The following is a 14,121-nucleotide window of genomic DNA, read 5'->3' as shown; positions in this document are numbered from 1 at the left end:
AATATCGAACTTGTACATTTGGTCCCAAGAATGTGTTAAAATTCAAGAGAAAGGGCGCCCAGGTGACTCAGTGGTTGAGGGTCTGCCTTCGGCTCAGGTCATGATCCCAGAGTCCCAGGATCGAGTGCTGCATCAGGCTCCCTGCAAGAAGTCTGCTTCTCCTTCTGCCTGTGTCTCTGCCTCTCTCTCTCTCTGTGTCTCTCATGAATAAATAATATCTTAAAAATGTTTTGAGAGAAAGCTCATTTTTAAGTATACATTTGTGTTCATAAAAATAGGTATGCTCCATGGAAATCTGGAGAAAATCTTAAGTGGTGGTGGGAAAGAAAATGGAGTTTATAATGGGCATTTTGATGTGCCTTAAAGGAGTAGATTCAGGAAAATTAAGTTCATAAAAGTCAGTTTTCTACTTAAATGTGTTTAACTTCATTGATTTTTAATTCATAACAAAGTTTTTTCTTATTACATTAAAAAAGCAGTGGGTCTAAACCAGAGGTACTGAGGATTTTTTAATGAAATCAATTTTTGAAAGTAATGCTTTTTAAAAAAAATTTCCTTGCAATTCTGCAGAGCTTGCCTGCCAAACTTCATATATTCTGGCAAGGTGAGAGAGGCTCTCTGCTAACGTGCAAAATCAGAGTATCTCTGAGATAAGCCGCAAGAAGCATGGTGTCTTAACTTGGGTCATGTCTTTGGTGTCTGCCTTGTTAATCCTCTTCTGGCCACTGCCTTCTTCCTGAGATGAGCCCTCAACATCTCAATTCAGGGGTGAATTAGCATTCTGAAAATGTCCTGAAAAGACCAACTGTACACCATTCCATTTTGAATTCAAGCTGCTCAGATAACCTCTATTTAAATGAGGAAGACAGGCCTTGTTCATTCTCAAAAACTTCTTACCCTCTGGAAAATTCTTGTTAAGTGTTTTGAATTGGTAAGCCATTTCCTGGGAAAAAGCAAACATTTGGGGGGATCTTCGAGGTCACCTTGGTACCATTTAGAGTAACATTCGAGTACATTATTCTAGTCTGGTGTTTGCTAAACTTGAGCATGCATCACTCAGGATGACCTAGTGGGCTAATTAAAATACAGGTTGTGGGGCTCTAGCCCTGAGTTTCTGATTTAGTAGGTTTGAGATGGGGTCCAGGCTTTTAATTCCAAACAAATTCCTAAATGATCCTTATATCGCTGGTCTAGAGATAGTTCTTTGAGGGGATTGAAAATGCCACTTAGCGCTCCTGTAATAAGTAACTAGAGCATTATTGTGAACACATTAGTGTTCTAGTGCTTTTTAAGAGTCTTTTCCTAATAAAACTAGCAGGGCTGTAAATGTCTGGAATAAGCGAGAAATTGAGAAAAATACATTTATTCACGAAAGGAAGTCACTATCCATCTGGCTAGGTAATTTATAACATCAGTTCTGAGTCATTATAAGGAGTATTGACTAGAATCTGTAGGAAAGCGAAGACTGTTCGTTTTAGTCCATCATTTCATCCCAAGAACACAGCACGGTGACTGGTGCCCACTAGGCATTCCAATATTCACTGAATAAGTAGGTGAAATGCTTACAATAAACACTGACATTAGCTGTACCATTTTTCATGCATGGATTTGGTTTTTGTTTTAGAGAGCAAATGAGACAAGCATACTATATGACAAGTTGTTCCGATTCAATGGCTTATATATACAGCAAGTATTTATTCCAAGATCCATCTTTGTGCTGGTCAACTGTGATTTAGTGGATCTGCCCTGGGCTCAGCTAGGTGGCTGCACTCTATGTTCCCTGATGGCTGGATTGGATGGACTTCAGACCTGTGAGTTCAGGTCTCTCCAAGTATGCTTGTTCTGGAGGCCAAGCCAACCTGGCAGCAGCCACCCAGGGCACATTCTTATGTGGCGGATCACCTGGGCAGGCTGTACAGATGGCCTGAGAGCTCTGCCTGCATCATGTCCCTTCATATTCCAGTGGCCAAAGGAAGTCACTCAAGAGGTCATTGTGGCAGTTTAGAATACCTCATTAGATAGGCTCTGGGATGAAAAAATATTTGCTGAACAACATTTCAATTTGTCCTAGTTTCGAATATGGAAATTATGACTTTTTAAAAGATTATTATTTCAGAGAGAGAGAGAGAGAGAGAGAGAATGGAGGAGGGGCAGAGGGAGACAGTCTCAAGCAGACTTTGGGCTAGGCACAGAACCTGACACAGGGCTTGAACCCACGACCCCAAGATCATGACCTGACCTGAAACCAAGAGTCAGGACACAGCCGACTGAGCCACTCAGGTGCCCTGGAAATAACAGCTTCTTATCTCAAAGATGAAGCATGCCAACCTGGAAGCTTATAGCTTGGAAATGTAGCCACGCTCTTGAAACAGACAGCTCTTACTCAGACTGCCCCATTACACACTTGACGAGGTGGTTTGTCTTGGTGCTTGTGGGGTGCCTTCTGGCCACCGGTGCACATTTCTCTGTTCACTCAGGCGTTGATTGTTTGCTAATTACTTTTTATTGACGCTTTTCCAGAGGGTGCCTTAGCTCAAAGGAATGGTCTTAATTCTGGGGTAAGACAGTGAGAGTTTTTCCAATTCCTACCAGCAGGTGTCCAGGAAGCAGGTGACCCTGCTCCCACCCTGGCCTGCCTCACTCACAGGGGCTGCTGGCCCAGATGCTCCAAGGCAGCCCATTGTTGCTTGAAGCCTCTCCTCTCTTCCCTCTTTGTGTCTTGCAGCCAAATGCAGCACAGGGACCTGGAGGCCAGGCCAATTCACTGGGCTGGCCTTACTTGTTTGCTATTTCTGGCTGGCCAGCCCCTTCTTTCTAGGGTAGATTACATCAGCCTCACACTCCGGTTCCCTAAATTTTACTCCTATTGTACATTCTAGGAATGTGCCATATCCCTTTCCATTGTCTAATTGGAATCATTTTTAGTGGAGTCAGATTTTTAAAAATTCTCTGTAACTATTTCCATGGGCCTGCAAATGAGTATAATTTACATGGCAGGATTAAATGACTCAGCATCAACTCTTTCCACTATCCAAAGAAGACCCTGCATTTGAACGACCCTGTTTCTTTCACTCCTTTCCTATTCCATTGTTGTTTTCAAGTAAAAGCCTTAAAAACCTTTTTGGGTGACTTGATGCAAAATAGTAATAATAACAATAATAATAAAAAAAATAAATTCAAAAGCCCCCCCATGAGGCTTGGAGCCCTGTCCTTGCTAGCCTGTGTCACGTGCCTTGGAATCTCAAAATGCTTGCTGTTGGTCACAAGAGAGCAGATAAAAGCTTTTTCTTCTGGAACACAGTCATCACCTCTGTTGGTTAAAGCACCAAAGCATTGAATTGCAGAGGCTCATTAACGTCACTTTAATATTAAAGGGGATCAGATTTAACTTAATTCATGAGACTGGAGGGGTGCATGGTTGGAAAGGGCGAGGAGCTCTGGGGGCATTTGAGAGCAGAAATCACGTCCCTTTTAATCTAATATTACTTGATATATGAATTAAGGGAGTTCAGATAACGACATTGTTATGTTCAAATGATCACCAGGGACAAACAAACAACAAACTCTCTTCCAAATCTCATGCTCTCCAGATCTTAAGGGCCTTGGAAAAACACGTGGAAGTTCTTGTTGAGTAACTAGGACGTGAAAAGACAGAGGTTGGTGCCTCCTCCAGGAGGGAAAGCGATTATTTCCAAGGAGATAATATTAGAAATGAGATTTTATAAGTACTCAGCAGCAAGGAATTTGTAGAAAAGAAAAAGAAATACACAGCCTATTGGTATTGACCCAGAGTGAGGACAGGAGTGAAGGACAAGAAGGAGAAGGAGAAAAAGGAAGAGTGGGAGGAGGGCAGGTGGGCAGTGGGCAGATGTTAGAGGCAAGAGGGAGCACCTCTAAAGGAACAGAGGGTGGAGGGACAGCCTCCGCCCTCCACCACCAGGCTGGAACAAATATTTTCTGTGGGTTGACTCCATCCAGCTTTTTAGCTAAATCAGTGGCTGTTGTACCGACATGACAATCAGCTTGGTTGCTTGTGTTGATTGACTGTGTGTGTTTGTGGTCACAGGGCGAGGGGTTAGTCGTCTGTAGTAGGTGTTAGCGCTGATGCCTACGAAACACACAGTTGCACAATGGCTGTATTAAGATGTAAATAAAAATGCCATGGGGAGCTAACAGTGAACTTTATTAATTTTAGGGTTAAAATAAATGTTTCCCTTTAAAACATTACTTGTCATGTATCAATTCAAAAAGCTCAAATTAACTTTAATTTCGTGTTTTTCAAAAACTAGGACCAAGCAACTCATTTTTCTTTTTTTTTTTATTATTTTTTTAAAGATTATTTATTTATTTATTTATTCATAGAGACAGAGACAGAGGCACAGGCAGAGGGAGAAGCAGGCACCATACAGAGAGCCTGACATGGGACTCCATCGGGGTCTCCAGGATCACGCCCTGGGCTGCAGGCGGCGCTAAACCACTGCGCCACCGGGGCTGCCCCATTTTTCTTCTGCTGGACCTTTCCTGTTTGTAAAGTTTGTAAAGAAATCATGCTAGCCAGCTCCCCTTGTGGGTAGGCATCTTGCCAAAAAAAAAAAAATTGTTTTTAAAGATAGATATGTAGAAAGAGTTTAGTTGGGCATAGGCTTTGTATTTATGCATTTAACGCCATATTTTCTCAAACTACCCAAATATTTGTTTTATTTCCCCCCCTTGGTATGAGTACAAGGTGATAATACCTAGAAGATGCTGGTGCCCAGTGTCTTAGGGAAGGCTCTTCCATCAGCACACGCCGCTGGTTGTTTCATCGCTCACGTCTCAGCATTTGGAATGAATAAAAATCATAAATAGGGCTTTGCTCTCGTCCTTTTCCTCACAGAGAAAGAGGAAGTAAAGTACATGATATAATTCTCTCCTAGAAATAAAAAAAACCTCTTAGCTAATAAAAATCATGCTTAGCCTGCTGAACTCAGTATACTTTTGATATTTTTACAATGCTTATAGCTTGCATGTGGATGACAAAGTTCCTTTCATTGTCATTTAAAAAATGACTACCCACCATATTTTGCAGCATTTGCCTAATTCCAATGACTAATCATATTTGTTTTGTAAATTGGTTCCTGGGAAAATAAACACACACCCCTTTATTTAATAAACGGGAAAAAATAATACACAACTCGATGGAAAAATAAGTTAGTGGACATGGGTGTAAAGAGTATTGAGGAATTAATATCTTGATATGCTATAATCCATGAAACATTTTCAAAAATAGTTTCCCATATTTACCCAATAAGCAGAACTGGGAATCTATTTCAATATAGTACATTCAAGATCTTCGGTGATTGGTGAGCGGAGGATATTACTGACCTGTGTCCTGAGGTGCACCTATATTTAAATGCTCATTGGGAAGTTCTGCTACTCTTCAGAACCTCTTCCCCTGTTTAAGAAACTGGGGATCTGAAAAGGTTTTTGAAGGCAATAAGCGAATTAATTATGTATCATAAACACAAAATGCCATAGTTGCAATTTTCTGCAACTGCATTTCCTCACTCAGCCCAACACACTGACGGGCTGACTCTTATATTTGGGACTTCCGAGTCCTGACAGTATATTAAAAAATACACTGCAGTTTGTAAAGACATGCTTAAGCCATGTGTGAAGTATGTACAAACATGCATACACATACTCACACTCAAAGTCTAGAACAGTCACTCCGCCTGGAGCACCTCTCCCACCCACGCCCCATTTCTCCTGCTTAATTTTCAATTTGTTCTCTCAAACACAAATGTGTACTCCAACTTGTCCTCCAATTGTTTCTGAGTCTTATCGTTTCTTCATTTTATAAATGATTTTAAGTAAAACTTGCTTATCGTGTTGTCTAAATCATTTAGTTAGGATTTCTAACACGGACCAAATTGTGATTTGAATACCCACAAGCTGATCTGTGAATGATGTTCAAAAATGAGGGACACAGGGGCATCTGGGGTAGCTCAATCAGTTGAACATCTGACTCTTGGTTTCGGCTCAGGTCATGATCTCAGCCTCCTGGGATGAAGCCCCAGGTTGGGCTCCATGCTCATCACAGAGTCAGCTTGTCTCTCTCCTTCTGCTTCTCCCCTGCACTCTCTGAAATCAGTCAATCAATCAAAGCTTAAAAAAAGTGAGGGTCCCAATGTGCCTTCCATAGCTCAGTTTCAACCTATTATTGTTCATATGCATACGTCTATAAAGCATTGGGTATGATAGAAAAGCTACTTCCATATAAATACTGTATTTTGTATCAAATGTTAGTACAAGAAATATGTAATGCTGTTTCTTACAGTTTGTGTGACTATATACACAAAAAATTTCATATGTATATGAAAATATAAATTTCATATATATTATGTAAGAAAGACCCTAACAGCATCTATATTTAGCGAAATGTCAGGACATAGATGCTGCAGGGAGCAGCCTGAGCTTTCCTTTCAAGTCAGGCTGGAAAAGGCAGCTTCCTCCCATCAAAAGCACAGCTGGGGCGGGGGAGGGGGGATGACAGCAAGGTTTCCTATTTATCTAAATGTGATGACTTTTAAAGTTACATTTTATGGCTCTTGTAATTGCTGCCTCTGTCTTCAAAGTAAAGAGGGGCTGGTGAAACTCTCTACACCCCCAGGCCTGTGGGTGGGACAGCTGCCTATGCCCAGGCCTTTTGCTGGTTCAGGCAGCCTCTTAGCTATTGGGATGTTGGTTTTGCTTGTTTTCATGGTTGCACAAAGGAAACGTGTCTTTAAAGTACTTTAACAATCACACTTTTCTTCACAGAAGAGGGAAACCAAAGTGGATTCAACAGAAGATGGGAGTGGTAATACATGTTAATTAAAACAGGACTACCCACTAGGTTGAGACTTGGGGAGAGCTTGGAAGGGACTGGAAGGTATGTTCTCCCAAGAGCCTTATTTGCCAGCATCCCGTTTCTCCCTCCGAGTTAAGGACACTGCGTGAGGGAAGAGGCCATTTCAGGACCAGGCAGGAGTCTTCTCAGAGTCGGGGCTCTGGCAGTGATTCCAGGAGATCGTCTTGGATTCAGACCCAACAAAGGCTGGTGAGCCCGCAGTATGGCCTGCTGAGTGGCCACGGACTCGCCTTCTTGTTTTATTTATTTATTTTTTAAACCTAAAACAGATAGTCATGGGAACCTAGCTGGAGCAGGGTCACCGCTGAGTCCGGGAGGAATGTGATGATGCAGATGCTCACTCTGGACTGGTGCAGAAGAACAGCACAAAGGGCAGGTGCGAGCCCTCCACCCGTCCCCTCCCTCCGCAGTTTTAGGTCCTGGCCTCCGCCGAAGCTCAAGTCGGGACACATCTGCCCGACCTGGAGGGTCTGCAAACAGGAGGGAAAGGGACGTGGAGACGAGACGAGGAGGAAGAGCCCCCGAGAGCCTAAAGAAGGCCCGAGGAGCGGACTTGAGGAGGAGGGAGGGGTTCCCGGAGGCCCAAGGGACCATCTACCCCAGGAGAGGGAGGAGAGGAGCCGCCTGCGCCTGGAGTAGGAGCGGGCGCCCGGGCATGTAGGTGTCTTTCCACACAGGGGCGCTGGAGCACGTCTTACTGCAGCAAGACGCGCGGATGCGCACCCGGAGCCCGGCGCCCTCTTTGGTGTGGTCTGTCCCCGTCCCTTCCTCTCTGTCGGGGATTGAGGGGGCGGAGCAAGCTTTGGAGAAGTTGCCGGCATCCCAAAAGCTTCAGCCTCTGCCTCTATTTACCGAAAATGAAAATGGAGTTCGCGACGTGCACAAGTGGGCTTGGGATGTGTAGGGAGGGGCGTTCCACCGAGTTGCTGGGGAGCCTCCCACCAGGCCTCCCCGGGCTTGCCTCCCGTGACCTTTCCTTCCCCTTCTGTCTGAGCCCGGGGGAAGGAGCATGACTCTGTTTTCGGAGACGAGCTTGGTTTGGGAAGCAAGCAGGGCTCGTCAGAAAGCGCTGTGTCCGAGCCATCGCCTTCCAGCCCCGCTGCTCGCCGTGCCTCGCCCCACCGAGCACCCCCAGGCCCGAGGGCTCCTGCCTGTTGTTGCTGCAAGTTAGGCAGGAGACGCTGGAAGGAGGGCCCGAGGGGGACGCTCGAGGCGGCGAGGCTGCAGCCCGCGGGGCCCGGCGTGTGGGCGCAGAGCGCAGCCCCGCGCCGAGGATGGGCGCCCCGGGGCTCGGCCCCTCCGCCCGTGCCCCCCAACCCTCCGCGCGCTCTTCCCGCGCAGCCCGGGCTGCCGCCGCCCGCCGGGCCCCGCGCGCCCGCGCCCCCGCCCGCCCCCCCGCGCGCCCGAGCCCGCGCCCCCGCCCGCCCCCGCCGCCCCCCGCCGCCGCCCCCCGCCGCCCCCCGCCGCCCCGGCGCCATTACCCGGCCGCGCCGAGGGGCCGGTGGGGAGGGGGAGGGGGAGGGGGAGGAGGAGCCGCGCGAGGGGCCGGTGGGGGGAGCGCTGAGATGCGCGCTGGCTCCTCGCCGGTCTCTAGGTGGTGCCGATTCCGGGGCCTCGGCATTTTCCCTCCCTTTATGGTTTTCGGCGGGGGGGGTGGGGGGGTCCTTCCTCCAGCGCCGTGATGAGGCGGGCCGTGGCCGTGGCGAGGAGTTGACCGAAAGCGGAAAGGAGCGAGGGCGAGCGCGCGCCCCGACCCCGGCTCCGCCGAGCCGCCGGGGAGGGGGCGGAGGAGCCGAGCCAGGCAGGCGCCCGCCGCGACTCGAGAGTGGCGCGCGGAGGAGCGGCAGCCGCCGGCTTCTTTCTTCTGCGGCTGCTTCCGTCTGCCCCCGAGGGGGTGCGGGGCGGGCGCCCGCGAGGGGCCGGCGAGGCGCAGGACGCCCCCGGGCAGCCGGCGAGGGCGCGGGCGCGGGCACCGATGGCTTCGCTGTACCAGAGGTTCACGGGCAAGATCAACACCTCGCGCTCCTTCCCGGCGCCCCCGGAGGCCAGCCACCTCCTGGGCGGCCAGGGGCCGGAGGAGGACGGCGCGGGGCCCAAGCCCCTCGCAGCCCCGGCGCCCGCGGCGGCGCCCTCCCGGGAGCGCGGCGGCGGCGGCGGCGGCGGCGGAGGCGGAGGCGGAGGCGGCCGGCCCCGGTTCCAGTACCAGGCGCGGAGCGACGGTGACGACGAGGACGTAAGAGCATCTTGGTGGGTGGGGGGCGGCGCGGGGCTCGGGGCGAGCGCTGGGGCGACGCGGCCGCTCCGCGTCCCCGGGGGTCGGGGTCGCCCTCCCGCCTCCCGGCCTCCCCTCCCCTCCCCTCCCCTCCCCTCCCCTCCTCCGCCTCCCGGGAGCGCCGCAGACCCGCTCCTCCGCGCCGATCTCGGTCACCGCCGTCCCGGAGCGGGGCTTGGTCTGCACCGGCGGCGGCCAGGAGTTGGTGCTGGAGAGAGCGGCGTCTTTGGGGCTGCGCTGCTGGGATGTGGGATGGCTGGGGGTGGGGTGGGGGTGTCGCTGGGCGTGTGGATGCCTGTGGTTACTCTACGGTGTTCTGCATCCTAAGGCGAGAATCCAATATACCTGTGCTTACAACTTGATTTCCTTCCTTCCTTCCTTCCTTCCTTCCTTCCTTCCTTCCTTCCTTCCTTCCCTCCTTCCCTCCTTCCTCCTCCCCCCCCCCTTTCTATTTTCCCGCTTTAAGACTGGGGAAGATAAAGTCCCATGCTTCCCACCTGTCACTAGAATCTATGCATTGTGCCCTCCTCAACCTCCCCCACTCTGTCCCTTTGCTCCCATGGCCTCTACTTCTTACCTCTCCAGGACACTTTCCCCTCCAGTGCTGATAGTTTGGGTGGTGATTTTGGCACCAGGGACAAAACACTAGCGTCCGAGGCCCAGTGTCCTATTCCAGGCCCCAGCACAATTTTTACTGATGAGAATCAGGCCCTGCCTGTCTCCCACACCCAGCCTTGGACTAGCAGCTCTACCTTAGACCTGCCTTAGGAGAAAACTTCTTAGGGAGCATGTTTCTTACTCTTCTTCAGGCTAGAAGCTTGGGTTTCAAAGGTTCGATTTGCATATCACCTTAGTAACTGATGACTCAGACTGGACACTAGTGGGCAGCTTAGCTAGTTGAGTCCAGCCACCTCTGTTGATCCCTTCCAGCTATTCCCAGGGCCAGGGAGGACCACAGAGACAGACAGTTGCCTGCTGAGCTGTTCTCTTTCCCAGGAAAAGAGAAAAATCCCAGACCAGCTCTCTTGGACTGGCATGGCTGCTCTAGCCTCAAGAGATATGCAGGGCGTGTTGGGTTATAGAACCCATTGCAGGTACCTATGAGGAATTTCCCACCTGGGAGCACCTGGATCCTCACACAAGCTCCTAGATAGCCTACCCTGACATGCCCAGGGCAGTACGTGCCCCTGCACTGAGCAGGCAGTTGTGGTCATTCAAACATGCCTTGCCTCAGGTCACACTACTTCACCATTTGGTTTTTCTTTAATAGTGCAAGGTTGGGGGGGAAGTGTTGATAACCTTCACAGGGACAATTCGGAAAAAAGCCACTGAGGTTTTGTTGTTACTGGACATTTTTTTTAAATTTTTCTTTTTAATGAATGGAGAATGCCAAGACTGACATGGATGATAAAAGTTTGTAAGGAGTGCAGTTTGTTTGTATACACACACACACACACACACACACTCACTCACTCACTCCCCCCACTGCCTGTATCAGATCTTGCATGAAATTTTCTTATTTTCTTTTGGATCGTTTCCAGACTCCCTTGGTTACACAGATAGCGAGCGGAGAGATGTCCCTCACTTCAGTGGGTCAGGTCCTAAGGGAAATGTGTGGATTCTTCAGACATCTGGTTCAAGGAACTGGAAGTCTTTGAGTCTTTGAAGGAGGGGTTTTATCGGGGCTGGTGAAAAATTCTAGAGGATTAAACTATTGAGAATCTTGGGGAAGACAATTGAACTGCAATGCAGACAGAAATTATGCACTTTTTGCCTTAAGTCTGACTTAAAACTGTCGATTTGTGTTATGCGCTGGAGAACATTGCAGTTTCCATATCATAGGCTCTAGGTGTCGCTAGGAGAAAGAAAAGGCAGTGGTTTCTGAATTTTGTTTCTGATGATCTCCGCCCATTTCTCTCTTTCTTCCATCTTAGTTTGGAGCATATAGTTCCAGCTCCTTCTTCTTGATTTGATATATGCCTAGAACTGTTTCTCAGATAAGCAAAAGGGTTGAACTGAGGAACACATCTGTTGATGTGGCTCTGAACAGTGCATCTGCCTTCAATTCAGAAAGCCCTGACATCAGTGTTTTTTCCTGGAAAATTCAGAAGAGAGAGAGAGAGAGAGTGTGTGTGATATGTAGACACGAGTATAAACATAGTTTCCATGCATATAGTGTGTCCTTATGAAATACATATAAATATACATGTATTTAAAATGTCTGATGACATCAGTGACAGAGCTAAATGTGGCATCAACTTCTTGAAAACTTTTGTGCGCTTTTCTCAGAAATAGCTATTCAAAACCGGAAAAGTTATGTCTAAAAATTTACAAAAGATAGATGTACGTCTTAAATCACTTTTCCTTCAGGAACAACAGCTGCATTTTGTTTGAGATACCAGTTTAAAAAGATAGTAGATGTAAATAAAATTGCTTTTCTGATACCAGCTTTTGTCAAGATTAAAGAATTTAGAGCAATCATTTTGCTACTCAAATATAAACCAGAAAGACGTGCAGCTAATTAGGGACGCATTACGTATTATTCTTTGTATGTTGGCTGCGACCTTTTAAAACAACAGATTTCAGCCGTTGGGGAGCATCTCATGGCTTGGGCGGGAGCTGTCCGAGGTACTGAAGCAGTCTCGGCAGCAAAGCCCCCGTCTTTTCGGAGCGCCCCGTTGATTGGGTGGGAGCTGTCCGACGTGCTGAAACATTCTCTGCAGCAGCCCCCCTCTGAGCATCCCAACCCTGGGGGGCTGGTGGCTTTACTCCTCTTCTAAGGCTTATCAGTCATCAAAAGCTGTTGTATGATACAGAAACAGCTTTTCTACCTTGATCACTGAGACGGTGATAAACAGCATGCCTTTCAAATCCAATGGGTTTTGGGCCTCTTGTCCATCCATCCAACAAGTGGGAAATAAAATGTAGCCCTGACCTCTGTATGTGTGTATGCACACATGCCTGAATATGACGGAAAGGAAGTATTCCCACCAAAATAAAATGTATGGTAGTCACAAGATCTAGCAGAGATAAATCAAATGGTAATATTTTACGGTTGGTAATTAACTAGTATTGCATTGCCCATCTGCACAAAACTACACGTGTAAGGGTCCCCCCTCCCCCCTTCCCAGAACCACAGAAAAGGCTGATTTGGGTGGGTCAGTTCTAAGACGTGGAGTTTAGCTCTGAAATAGAAATAAAGCCAGAATACTTTTTCTATTGGAGTTTCCTCATCAATCTTAAATTTATTTAAATATAAAGTCAATTACTTGGGCAACCCTCCTGAGGAATCAATAGCTATTTTGATTTAATATTCATTTTGTAGGTTTTAAAATAAGTTGATTCTTAAAGGAAATGTTGCTAGAAGTGACTTTTAATGGAATTTAGTGATTTCTAATAGGACGTAGCTGTAACTGATTTTAAAATACTGGACTTTGTATCTCCCATGCTTGAGTGGTTCTGTTTTATTTTTTAAAAGACTTCAGAGGCCTTGGGCAGTAGTCTTGTTGAGTTTACATTAGCGTGTTCCTGTATTCCTCATTTTTGGTGACATATGATTTCCTAACAATACAAATGCGATGACAACAGGATTTTAAAACAGCAAATTGGCTGAAGCAGGCACTGAGCAATGAACCCCTGCTTATAATGTCTGTCAGCCTGACAGGGCCAATTGCATCATCCCGTATCTTCAGCATGATGGTGATTCTTCAACCAGCCCATCTTTCTCTTCACCTTGATTTTTCATTGGTATGATGTCAGCGTCCTATGAGTTTCTTCTTGGCATTTGTCAGCTTTAATATTTTAAGAATCTTGGCTCCACATATATTTTTATTTACCCTAATTACTTTCTCCTGCTCCAATTTTAATTTTTTAAATATTTAATTTCACATTATTTTCCTCATATATGAGAAAAAGGCTAAAACTTTCAACTACTTACTTAATCCCATTATTCTCATGACTGATTTGACAATGCTTAGTATTCTCACCTACAGAACAGTTATGTGGATATTGCAGGGTCATTTGGAGCTTTAATTTGAGGAGACTGGTAGATTCCCATCTCACTCTTCATAATGATAGTGCTACAAAGTAGGTGCTATTACATGCTGAGCACTGAAATCCATTCAGTTTCAGTGAATATATTGTTGCAGTACTAATGGTATCCCTTAATCTTTATTTCTCCACCAGTTCTTTCTTCTTCTGTGCCTACAGGCAGAAATGAAGACCATCTTCACTGATCTGTACTGCCAATGCTGGCAAATGTCTTGTTTTTCTTTTTTCTTTTACATTCCAACTTCTCAATCAGGTAGTTGGCAATGGATTCCGCTTACATGTCATTGACAATCCTCTTTCCCTTGTCTAGCTTGGTGGCAGACTTAGGTTCTTAGTCTTCTCACTGTGGACACTGCACACAAAATGTCACCAGAATTCTCTACTTGATATAATGTCCTGTGTGATGTCTCTTTGGTCTTTGTTGTTACATCTTCTGCTCTTGGTGACCACCACCCTACACTTCCAGCTTTTGCATCACATGTCTTTCATGGTGCTGCTTGAATTCATGCCCTGTCTCTTTCTTTCTGAAGTTGGTCTTTGAGTTCTTTGGTACATCATTTCCTCCTACTCTTAATGTGGGAGGGTGGGAAAACGTACACTCCCAAGATTTTGGTTTCCACTATTCTATTCTTTACCTTTCTTACTATCTAAAGATAAATTAGATCTCAGATCAATTAGAATGAAGGTAAAGAGAGCCACATATGTTTTACAGCTTCTGTTTTAGAAGATTCCTAAGTAGCTTTTTTTTCCTCTAATATACATCCACTAGCATTTCTTTTCAAAATATTTTGCTTTTCTGTTTTACAGAATTGTAGAATTGAAAAGACGTTGGTGAGCACCATCTTGATCTCTCTTCCAAGCTTTTGTTCCACATGTCAAGCAACTAGATACTAGATTGTTTTTCTGA

General features: G+C 46.8%; 1 protein-coding gene and 1 long non-coding RNA gene across 5 annotated transcripts in view; one reads left to right on the top strand and one right to left on the bottom strand.

The window, feature by feature from the left end:
* DPP6 (dipeptidyl peptidase like 6) overlaps window positions 1-14,121 on the top strand; it is an 823,115-nt gene that overhangs the window by 130,059 nt on the left and 678,935 nt on the right. Inside the window, exon 1 of one of the 3 annotated variants that reach the window (XM_077849557.1) lies at window positions 8,765-9,125. The exons of 1 other annotated variant lie outside the window; for it this stretch is intronic. In XM_077849557.1, coding sequence (XP_077705683.1) covers window positions 8,868-9,125 — 258 coding nt within the window. In that variant the 5' untranslated portion in view covers window positions 8,765-8,867. Of the gene's footprint in view, window positions 1-8,764; window positions 9,126-14,121 lie in introns of those variants that run through there. One more of the 3 variants, XM_077849556.1, reaches the window with a different exon arrangement.
* On the bottom strand, window positions 4,367-9,474 carry LOC144284698 (uncharacterized). 2 transcript variants are annotated; one of them, XR_013353146.1, is made up of 3 exons: window positions 9,294-9,474; window positions 4,737-7,736; window positions 4,367-4,521 (listed from the first exon to the last, which is right to left on the bottom strand). It is a non-coding gene; the product is annotated as an uncharacterized LOC144284698 (long non-coding RNA). The 2 variants fall into 2 exon arrangements; XR_013353145.1 differs by lacking the exon at window positions 9,294-9,474 and having other exon boundaries at window positions 4,737-4,912; window positions 6,875-8,165.

Source organism: Canis aureus, chromosome 15 (genome assembly GCF_053574225.1).
Source record: "Canis aureus isolate CA01 chromosome 15, VMU_Caureus_v.1.0, whole genome shotgun sequence".
Classification (NCBI taxonomy): Eukaryota; Metazoa; Chordata; class Mammalia; order Carnivora; family Canidae; genus Canis; species Canis aureus.
This window is presented reverse-complemented; position numbering and strand designations above follow the sequence as displayed.